This window comes from Mycteria americana, chromosome 6 (genome assembly GCF_035582795.1).
Source record: "Mycteria americana isolate JAX WOST 10 ecotype Jacksonville Zoo and Gardens chromosome 6, USCA_MyAme_1.0, whole genome shotgun sequence".
NCBI lineage: Eukaryota > Metazoa > Chordata > Aves > Ciconiiformes > Ciconiidae > Mycteria > Mycteria americana.
Window position 1 is genome coordinate 10,315,821 of NC_134370.1, and position 11,546 is coordinate 10,327,366.

Consider the following 11,546-nt stretch of genomic DNA (forward strand, 5'->3'; position numbering starts at 1 on the left):
AAGATGATTTTAGGTTGAATGCTGGGAAGAACCTTATGGCTGAGCTGGATACTGATTACCTCCAGTGTTGCCTGGTCTCCTTCATTGGAGAACTTTAAGGATGAGCTAGAGATCTCTTTTAGGATGGTCTAAACATTTAATTTTGGCTGGTTCAACCCTGGCCGTTAACTAGAGATTTCTCCTGTCATAATGAAACAACATATTTGGAAATGTAAAATATAAGCATAGCCTTCTGGCATAGGTTTTTAAATGGGAGCTATAGGTGAGATATTTTGCAGCATAAATGGCTGAAAAAAATCAGTGCTGTAGTTGTTCAGTCTTAAGTCTTCTGAAAGGTGGAATTAGCCTGAAAAAGACTGTAAAGGCAGGGTGCAATACATTTGATGTTATCCTTTGGCAGTGCAATGCTAGCTAACTTCTGTTGTCATTAACCACATGAACTCTTCATTTTGGTAGCTGGAAGCATATAATTTATAGTAATGGAGTTCTAGTAGAATTCAGTTACTTAGTTTTGCAAAATTATAGTTAATTTTCAGAATGAGTAATCATTTGGATTGTCTGAGCCTCACCTCTGCTTGGTGAAACATGTTGATATGGGGTTGTTGGTTTAAAGTGAATTGAGCTTCCTGGTAATTACACTGTCTGACAGGGATTTAAATGAGATGTGTGCCCTTGCTTTGTAGAACTTTAATTTTATTTTTAAATTTGAATATACACACTCTCTGTGAGAAAGAGAGGTGAGGATTTTTCTGCTGATGTTGGAATGTAAGGTTTTAGAAAGGTGTAGAAAATACTGTGATTGAACAACTAGTAAAATAATATTGCAAGAACAAGTAAGAGGAGGACATTTCTAGTCTGTAACTTTTTTAACGGCTATTTAATTTTGGAATTAATTTCAATCACTTTCTCTAAAATGTTGATCATAACTGAAGATACAGCCTTTTTCACTCAAATAGTTTGCAAGTGATAGATCAAAAGTCTCCTAATGGGAGTGCTTCAGTAGAAACAAGAACTTGTTTTGTAGAGGATTGGGGAAGGGATAGTGGAGTAAGACAGGTCCTTTGATTCGGACTGCGCTGCTTGGATAAGGATGTTTCAGAAGTCACCATACTGCTGTCCTGGAGAAGCTCAAAACTGGAGTATTTCCCCATCTCTTAAAGACAAGTCCTCTTACAGAATGACCACCTTCGTTGGATTTGCAGACCTTCCTCTTATCTACAGGATCTGTTTTTGAGGGTCCTGTTTATGCCCTATACTGAAGCTCATGAAGTTGAATACAGAGAGATGGTCTTCCTTGAGGAAGCTAATGACTGCATATCCTTCTGTGGGATACAGATATCTATCACTTCAGCACTGCAGCATGTCATGAAATGGAATCTGCAAAACTCCTTTGGCATTTGAAACCATCCAGTGACTAACAAATGCCCTAGGGTCATTAATTTGTTCCTCTGCCTTATTTGGTCTTGACCTGAATGCTTTTATTTCAGTAAGGTTTCCTATCTTTAAGCTCAGCTTATCCCTAATAAGATACAATTGTTTTGACAGAGATGAACAAGAAATCAGTGCTTTAAAGGAAGAAGTAGATGGTTTCAATTCTCTGATTGCTGATCTCCAGAAGGACATTGAAGGTAGTCGGAAAAGAGAATCTGAGCTATTGATATTCACTGAAAAATTAACCAGTAAGAATGCACAGCTTCAGTCTGAAAACAATTCCTTACAGAGCCAGTTGGATAAGCTTTCTTACAGTGAACGAGAGCTGCAGAATCAGCTGGGATGCGTTCAACAGACTAAAGATGATCTGGTGAGTATAGTGTGCAGCTTGTTTTTTGCACTAGTAAGATGTCTGATACTGGTAAAGATGTGGCACGTGAATTCCACCTTGTGTCTTTACTTACCTGACCGCAATTTCTCATTGAGCTTGCCAATTTGATAGAATAATAGCAGTGGGATATGAACACCTCATGTTTCTAAGGGGAAAGAAATCCTGAGGCACACTGCACTGGAATGAGCGGGTGTTACTGCGTTGCTGTTTCTGTCTTTCTGGAAGTACAGAGTTGTTCTCTGTGCAACTGTCATTGAAACAATCAAAATATTGTAATTTGTGTGTGAAACTGAAATTAAATTACAGTTTAAATACTGTAAACTGTTTCTTAGGTCCTGTTTGTACTATGAGATAAATGTAATTTTTAATAAACTTAGTGTGTCATGGAAGGTAATGTGACTGTACTGTACAGCTCTGCATGGTTCTACTTTATCATGTAGATGTTTTGGAGATAGTTCAGGAGTCTTACTGCAGCATTGCACTGTGCTGCATATTCATTTGCAGTGGTAGCGTTTAGCTGAAAATATTTAAGATGTGAATGATTTGCAGGTGGAAAGTAAAGTGCAGAGTTAGGGCTGTTAAGCATACAATATGGTTAGGCTGGCATTTTTTTGTATGTGACTGAAAATAAAACTACTATTTCAGGCCACCAAGTTGCAGAAGGAGGAGGATCAGCGAAAGCTAGAGGTTGAGACGCTACAGGCTCAGCTAGCTTCAGAGCAGAAAGAACTAACAGCGCTGAAGACCTGTGTGGATGAACTGAAAAATGAACTGGTTACCCAGAAGCGCAAGCATGCAGCAAACCTGAAAGATCTCACGAAACAACTTCAGCTAGGTTGAAATTATTTTCAGATACAATGAGTCAGCCCCATCTTTAAGCCCCTTCGCAGCGTCTGGTAGAGACTAGGGTCCTGTCTGTGTATGCGCACTGTTTGAGTGTAGCCCTTCAAGCTCTCCCTGTCCCTAAAGACAATGAGAATGAGTGAGCAAGTTAGATCTTGGGGAAACTGCAGTTACAGGAAACAGGCCTTAGTGTCAATTTTCAGTCTTAAATATAACTTTTGAAATAGGCTTAGATATAAAATGAAAGATTTATTTCAAAAGAGCTTGGTGTGTCTTACCATGTATGTGACTACTGAAATGTCACTGTGGGTATATATGGATCCTGGCCTGTGTAGGAGTATGTTCAGAAGTTGCTAGAAGCTTCCTAATTGCTGACTGTATCAGGAATTGCTGGTGACAGTTATTTTTTGGTTTATTAAACAGAGCACTTCAGTTTTTAAAGATGGATATGGAGAGACTGATGTCTAATTTTGTCAACAGATAGAAATCATTAAATACCCAATAATGCATATGCTCTGAATGCAAAGATTTGAATATAATCCAATCTGTTTGAAATGTATTTGAAAGAAGAGATCCTGTTGGCATTGTGCAAGACAAGTTCCATGTATCTGTATATATATATAAACAGCTGTGCACGTTCCCTCTTGATCCCTACTGAATGAGTGGTGCTTCTGGCACAGGTACTACACTCAGCTCCCAGTAGTGATACAGTTATGAGATCCTGGAACAGAGTGGCCATTCTGTCATTCAGTAGTTATTTACATGGCAGTCCTAATCAAAAGTAAAATCAAATTTAAGTCTTATTGTTCCTAGTTAATCCTATGTATGACATTAGCCCCTTCGACTGGCAACTGCTGCAGGCTGTAAGGATCTTGCTGGATGTTGCATTCAGGTGCTTCATGTTTGGGGCAGGGAGAGGAAGGGGGGGCTGTTTGATTTTGGGTTTTTTCCCCCTAAGATTTTTAGTTGCTACATTATCTTTCAGTTGTCAAGCCATGTTAAATTAGTGCCGGTCAGAGAGGGTTAGAGTTTTTGTATGTTGTGTAACACTATGATTTTTGGGTTTTAATCTCCTGTTGGTTTTAATCTCCTGTTGGTAACCATAATTTTATTATACTTTTAGCACGGAGGAAATTGGATCAGATGGAAAATGGTAATTATGACAAAGAAGTCAGCAGCATGGGGAGCCGTTCCAGTTCATCAGGTAATATAGCACATAGCAGGGCTGCCAAAACAATCCTTTGATCTTAATAAGGTTGCCATGGTGTGCTGCCATGAGCCTTGCTCTTTCTGTGGTTTGTGCATATGCAGTGTGTGGGCAGCCTCCCATTAAAGCTGACAAAATAGCCTTTAAGCACCAAAATGCACTTGGCTGAATGCAGTTGTAGGTGCTTATTCTTATTACGAGATTAAAGTTTAATGTTTATATATTTTGGTTCTCTTTCAATGCCTGCCTTTTTTATTTTGTTGCTTTTATGTTTGGAGGAAGGTCAGAGGACTCCAGTTATAGAGGACCCTCTTAAATGCTGCCAGAGGCAAAACAAAAATGAGCGGTGGCTTCCAATGTTGTTTAATTGCACTATTGACAGTTGCAACTGTGTAAATGATAAATCAATTAGCATGTTTAGAGGCATCAGTGTATTTGTGTAAAATTCATTACTTTCTATCCTGTTAGAAGTAAAGCGGTTATCTTTAGCACTGAAAACAACATCTGTTTTCTTCCTTAATATCTTTGGGTTTTAAGTTTGGTTAGTTCTGTCAGTGTCCTGTAATCTTACTGTATAAGAGAGATAAATACTTAGAGAGAAGAACAGAAAGAAAAGAAAATATTTCAAGCTCTAAGTGATCAGTGCTGCAGAGTGTTTATACATAGGGCTTTTGTCAGTCTGTACACAGTTTTCATAGTGTTGTAATTTTAGTGGACTCCAAAACAGATACATTTTAAAATCAGCTCAGTCTTGTACAAAGTAATATTAATGAATATGAAGGTACTTATGCAGGAATAAGCATTACTGAAGCAAGTACAGTTATGCTAAAGGAACTATGCCCAGCTAGGGGACTACACTGCTGTTTCAGCATGTATCATTTAAATGGTATAACGATTGTTTATATAAAAACCCACTAACATATAAAGGAAACTGACATTCTGAAGAAAATATCCTAATCTGCTGAAATGTAATGAATGCATGCACTGCACTAATGGAGACATTTTACCTGCTATAAAAGCAAAAAGAGCTTTTACAAATGTGGATGTATTGGCAGGGTCCCTTAATGCGCGCAGCAGCAATGAGGATCGGTCACCTGAGAATACTGGATCTTCAGTAGCTGTGGATAGCTTTCCAGAGGTGGACAAGTCTGTCTTGGTTGAAAGAATACTAAGGCTACAGAAGGCACATGCTCGAAAAAATGAAAAGATGGAGTTTATGGAGGATCACATTAAACAACTGGTGGAGGAAATCAGGAAAAAAACAAAGTATGTTCTGAGTTCTGTTCATATGGTTTTTCAGTGTTGAGCTGGTGCATTAGACAAGTATTCTGGATTTTTACGTAAGACAAGTAATTGTCTAAATTAAAATATTTAAAACAATAAAAATATTGCAGTGACAGTAGATCTCAAAGGTAGGATTAGTCTTGGGTTTTTTCTCCTTATCTTTCCTCAGCGGTTACAGTAATTGCTGATCGGTTTACTACTAAAATTTTTCAGGGGGAACAGAATGGTGCAAGTGTGTTTTGGTAGCAAAATGGTCACCAGGTGGCTGATTTGAGGTGGACTGCTGCCACTGGCTAACAGAAGAGTCCATTCTCTTCATGTGCTTAAAAGGGTGCTGATTTTAAGTGTTTGTTTTGGAAGGAGAATCTGCATAATTCCAGATGGTAGTCTGGCATGCATATCAAACAAACAATGTAACTGAGCCAAAGGTGGTTGGTATTTAATATGTGAGACACGATTCCGCTTAGATGGAAATCTCATCTTACAGGGAGATGTCTGAAACTTCAGTTTCATAACTGAAAAGAAGAAATTGTGGCATATACCTTCCTCTGGAAAGGGGAAGAAATTGTGGCATATACCTTCCTCTGGAAAGTACAGTTGTCTGTTAAGTATAGCCCTTGCTTAATGAGCCTATACATTTATGCCCATCTGGTACCATTTCTTAGAACACGATCACAGCTTGTGAAGACTCTTGAGCAGAGACTTTGTAATTTTTGTCTCATCTGTAGAAAGCTTAAGAGTCCCTGTCTGGAGTCTTTCAGCAAAGAAGAGTAGAGAGGGGCATTTTTTAACTACCTTTTTTGCTCCAGTAGCAATATTCCTTTTTCAAAATACTTCTAAATATGTAAGCCTTGCACACTGTAGTGACTCAGCTTACCAGCACCTCCTATAGCACTTGTGGTATCCCAGGTTTTCCTCTGACCTAGGAATTGCAGGAGCTGATTTTTACTGCCTTTTCAGTAATACAGTACTGCTTGAAAATGAAATTATTCTTATGTCAGGAATCTGCAGTTACTTCAATGTCTGACTTTTCACTGCCTTGTAATGCTATAATGATTTTTTAATTCCTCCCCCCCCAGAATTATTCAGAGTTACATTTTGCGGGAAGAAGCTGGAACACTATCATCAGAGGCCTCTGACTTCAACAAAGTACACTTGAGTAGACGGGGCGGGATTATGGCATCTCTATATACATCTCATCCTGCAGATAGTGGTCTCACGTTGGAACTCTCCTTAGAGATAAACAGGAAGCTGCAGGCTGTGTTGGAAGATACATTACTGAAAAATATTACATTGAAAGTAAGTAGCTATGCCAGTTCTTCAGCGCGTTCTTGTGGTTCTGAGATACTGCCTTTGAAGAGATGCATGCTGTTAAAAGGAGGAGGCTTTTCGGAAGTCAGCTCACTGTGAATTGGTGACGCTGATAGCATGGGTTATCAAATAATTCTGTAACATGATCCACACTGAACCTCAGTTTTGGGACCCTCATTGTATGGAATGCTTCTGGAAATAAATTCTGGGCTGTCTGTGCATTCAGCGGGGAAGGGCCTCTCGATGCTCTTCCACCAGTCAAGTGGAGCCAGGGGCATGGGCTCTACATGCCTGGCCCTGTGCCAGTAGCTGGGTACCCTGTTGAGCTATTGGGCCAGCAGGTCTGCTGCAAGGGAAGGACGGCAGGCTGGAAAATGTTGTGCAGGCTGCCAGCTGGACTGCAGCGTTCTGCAGCAGTTGGAGATCTCTTCCTGTAATTATCATCCCCCTTGAACGCTATACTTTCTAGACAGCCTGTAGAATATTAGTAACTGCAAAAAAAGACTTGCTGAGAGCTTTGCATCCTTTATTAAAATGAGCTTGGTTTTCTCCAACTCTGTCTAATCATTTGTGCTTCTTCTGGATACTTGAAAGTATCAACCTGCTGACATAAACGGAAATTTAACTTATTAGTGCATTTTTTGCTGATTGACTCATTTTCTCTGTATAACTTACCCTATCCTTTTTTCCCCCTCCCCAAAGGAAAACCTTCAAACTCTAGGAACAGAAATAGAACGGCTTATTAAACACAAGCATGAACTGGAACAGAGAATAAAGCAGACATAACTAAAACTTTTATGGAATAACCAACGTGATGATGCAAAAAAAGGCAGGTGCTACAGACCACTGTTTTTTACATTTTTCCTGAAACGTGATTGCCTGCCAGCACAAGCATCTGGTATTTTGCATATACAGCCTTTAACCATACAGGCTTACTTGCGTGAGAGATCTACAGGGTTTGACATCAACATGGTTCTGTCTACCCAGTACCAGCCTGAGGTGTTGCTGAGTTTTGCTACACACTACATTTATCTAAAACTTTTGTTTGAAATGACATGCGGATGCTTTGCGGTGCATACTATGTTTTGAGTGAGTTGCAGTGAGATTTTAATTTCTGCACTGTATAATTAATCAGTCTCTTAATTATGGAGCTTGAAAAAATAAAACCAATTATGTCTTAGTTGCTGTTGAACATATCCAGTGTTACTGAGCTTTAAGGGCTTTCAAACATTATTTCCTTTCTGGCATATTATTTCTGATAATTAGGTTGAATAAGCATTTTTGACATACGCATGGAAAAATGCTTTGTCACAAAATTTTGGTTTTTAAGTGGTGGCCATGATATTGCATATTTTCTGCTTTAGATTAACATTCAACTGGTCAGTTTCTTTATTCAAAAGAAGTGAAACAACAGTAAAACTAAGGGATTAAGAAGCTTTCTGATTCAGTTGTTGAGTATGTGTAATTGAAAAATGTCAATTCAAACCCTGTAAACCCTTGCTCTTTAGACATATGGATCTAAAGAAGTCTGATATCAGATAATTGGTTAATAAAGTTCTCCGGCCTTGTGCATAACTAACAGCATCTAGAAAGTAGGAGTTTTAACTGCCCATTGTTACCTATGTACAGGTAGACATCATGATTGCATCTGTTTTCAGATGATCAGAAAATCTATTTTCAAAAACAAATGGAAGCTAACTAAGTTTTCTCATTAACTGTGGCTGGACCAGCCAGTGAAAGTAATGGTAAGAAATGGGAAATATATCTAAATGGGATTTTAATCTATTGGTTGGACTGTGAAAGTGGCACAGAAATCTGTGCGACTCCTTAATTTTACTGTTGTGAAGAATTAGTTGGTCAAAATGGCATGAACTGAGAACTTTTACTTAGTCCTTCAGTGGCTGATGGAGGAAGAGTATCAAGGTGACAAGATTCTTGTTAGTTGCAACATCATGTTCACATTTTAATTCCAGGATAAGTAATTTACAGGATCTAAAATATCTCATAGATGCATCAATGCATAGATTTCTGTATTTGTTGCCTTTTGACCAAAATGAATTGACCAGATCACAGTGCAAACATATACTTTGGGTTTTTATTAAATACTTGAACTTCTATTATCATGAAAAAAGATTCACATACATTTACAATAGCAATCCCTTAGCTATTTTAATCAGAAAGGATACTTGGGTGAGGGGGGGTGGGGTGGTGGAATCTATCTTACCACAAGCACCATTTGCATCGTGCACAAAACAAGAGGCCTGAATCCGGCAGCACACAGGAGGATAATTTATCAAAGCATCTAGGTGACTTAGGAGTGTGTACTCCATTTTCAGGTGCCACTGAGTCACTTGAGCTTTGTAATGAACCAAATAGAGCAAAAGGGCCTGATTGGGTTTAAGTAGCTTGGTTCAAGATAGTGAGACTTCCTTTTTACTGTAAAGATAGGCATCTCTGAAAGTCCTTGCAGGATCAAGACCTCATTTGTGGTCCAGAGAGCTTCAGGAGTCTTGGATGGCAGGTCCTTTCAGTGTCAAAGGATTAAGTATTTCTTTATAAAGGGAAGGTGGAAACAAATTACTTAAAACTTGACCAAGCATTGTAGAAACTGAGCCTTTAATCTGGGTGGGTTTTTATACATCTATTTTTCTAATTCCTGAGAGCAGTGGGTATCTGAAGTGTTAGGGAATTTGGACCAGTCCAGTCATGGGACTACCTCTGCTTTACTGTTAAGCAATGTGAAGAGGAAAATACCTGGCTCTGCTGAAACAGATTTGTCACCAGCTTCCAGGAAGTGAACAAGCAGTTGTTTGTGACTGAATTAGACCTTCTGCTGAATTAAAGTATTTGGAACAATTTGCATGTCAAAACATAGCTTAGCTCTTGTATGTTTGTGTTTTCATGCTTTAATGTACCCAAACTCTGGATATTTTCAGGCATTCAGCTGAACGACTCCAGTATTTTAGATACCATGTTAATATTGTAATCATTTAATGTATGTTCTCCAGGTGTACAATGTGAATGAAGGAGAGGTATGGTGCAGATGGAATAAGTGCAATGACATTGTGGAAATTCTTATTTCTTTTTGGCATGGTTGTTTCTCCTTTTAAGTTATTTGAGAAACCTAGTCAGCTGTCCTCCTGCCCTGCTGGAAATCCTGCTTCCTCCCTGTAGCACTAGTAACTTCTCAGACTTTTTTTTTCTTGGTTATGGAGACACACAAAGCAGCCAAAATAATCACATTGTTTATTCTGCACAGTATTTTCATGGACCAAAGTCATCTTCTACAGGCGTTATTTTAAAGATACCTGGTAGAGATGAAAATTCCATTCTAGGTCACACATTGGCAAATGACTCTCTATCCAGTAAACCCAGAATGTGATGAATACATGACAGGGTCAGCCAGCAACTTTGCTTAATGACGTTGCTCATTCCTGAGAGGCAGTGGTGTACTAGCCATAAAACCGTTGCTGGCAAGCCACCTGCCTGTTGTTTCCATGGGGTGGATTGTCAGGAGCATAATGTTGGTGCACATAACAAGAACGCTTCTGTGAAAAGGTGTTTCTGCAGGGTGGTTCACAGAGGCGAGCACCAGCTGGTGCAGAGTGGGTGCAAGGCTTGTGTAGCAATGGCATTTCACTTACCCTTGTTTTGGAAACTTTTTATGTTATGAACCTCAGATTTAAAACTGTCCTCAGATAAACTGAATTGTAGAGAGAAACTGATAAAACTAATTTTGAAGGCAGCCTGGAGCAGTTAGCTACATACCTGTCATTGAAATTCAGTGTCCATTAGACACATAATTGCCACAGGCTGCTTTTGAAAATTCCAAGCTTGCACCTAGTTGTGTACTACAGGCTTAAACATCTGTTTCTTAAATACTCAGGGTGCTCTTTTAATTCAAACATAGCACATCCAGATGATGTTAGAGGCCCTACAGGAAAGCTGCCTATGCTTTTCCACCCTCTGTAAAATCTAGCACTGTTGTTGTCTAAAGTCAGACCCTCTGAACTGAAGAATACCATTTTATGCTATAGAAATCAATGGCTTTCTGCCACATAGACTTGTGCAATATTTTTAATTTTAGTCTCCAGAAGACAGTGGAGATGGATTCTTGGAGTTCCTCAGATATGTTATCATCATCTTCACTTGTTGCTGGCAACACCAGCAGTATCTCCAGCTACTAAAACTGAAGTTACTCTCTTGAAATATTTTTCATTACAATATTTTGGTTCATAACTTAAAAAAAAAAAAAAAAAAAATCAGATCTCTGGCTTCCACTGAATGGAGTGTAAAGCTAAGTGCCCGCATGCTGCAGAGACCCGAATCTAGGAAGGGGTTCAGAGAACAAGGCCCCTCCGAAGGGGCCTTCACCCTCCCCGCTGTCAATGGAAACAACTGTGATGGTAAATACCAGCAGTAGGTGGCACTAGAAATCAGATTTACCGTGTCTCCACAACGACCTGAAACCTGTCGCAGGGCAGGCAGCTGCGTTGCAGAGGGAGCGGGGTGGTATTTAGACCTTTTCCAAGATGGATGGGGGTTTCCTTCCCATTTTCGTGTTCTAACTGAAACTATGTTGACTCTTCCAATATATGTATGTATGTTGTCTGAATATACACAGAATGTCTATTGATTTAATTTTGTAGATACCCGTTTCTGTATAAAGTTTTTGAAGATATCACTATACATTATGTATATATTGTACTTTGAAATAATAAACATACAAATGTGTGGAAGTCTGGTTTGGGTCTGTGGTGTGCAGCACTGCTGATGTGCTGCTGCCTCGCTCTGGAGTGCGCCCATAGCTCTCGGTGAAGGCCTGTGTGGTGGCAGCAGGGCCCTCCGTGCTGGGTGGTCGTCTTTAGCGGGTGGGAGCCTCCCCTTCTCACAGGGCAGAAATGTCCTCCTGGTGCCTGTAAACAAGTACTCTGGCCTAAAAGCAGTTTAATTGCCAGCAAACTGTTCTTGCCAGCATGGATGCTGGGAGGGCACCATAAAAGCCCCTTCTTGTTTCCCCTCAAGTGGATATAACTGCAGATAACCATAGAATACGATCTGCGGTTGGAGGCATTGCTA

The 11,546-nt window shown here is 39.5% G+C and overlaps 1 protein-coding gene across 5 annotated transcripts in view; it reads left to right on the top strand.

Annotated features, from left to right (window-relative positions):
* CCDC186 (coiled-coil domain containing 186) overlaps nucleotides 1-7,647 on the top strand; it is a 36,483-nt gene extending 28,836 nt beyond the window's left edge. For 4 of the 5 annotated variants that reach the window (XM_075504494.1, XM_075504495.1, XM_075504497.1 and 1 more), the window contains 6 exons: nucleotides 1,546-1,801; nucleotides 2,468-2,657; nucleotides 3,789-3,869; nucleotides 4,928-5,138; nucleotides 6,236-6,455; nucleotides 7,170-7,647. In XM_075504494.1, the coding sequence (XP_075360609.1) occupies nucleotides 1,546-1,801; nucleotides 2,468-2,657; nucleotides 3,789-3,869; nucleotides 4,928-5,138; nucleotides 6,236-6,455; nucleotides 7,170-7,253 (1,042 nt within the window). In that variant the 3' untranslated portion in view covers nucleotides 7,254-7,647. Of the gene's footprint in view, nucleotides 1-1,545; nucleotides 1,802-2,467; nucleotides 2,658-3,788; nucleotides 3,870-4,927; nucleotides 5,150-6,235; nucleotides 6,456-7,169 lie in introns of those variants that run through there. The other variant, XM_075504498.1, reaches the window with a different exon arrangement.
* The last annotated feature ends 3,899 nt before the right edge of the window (nucleotides 7,648-11,546 follow it).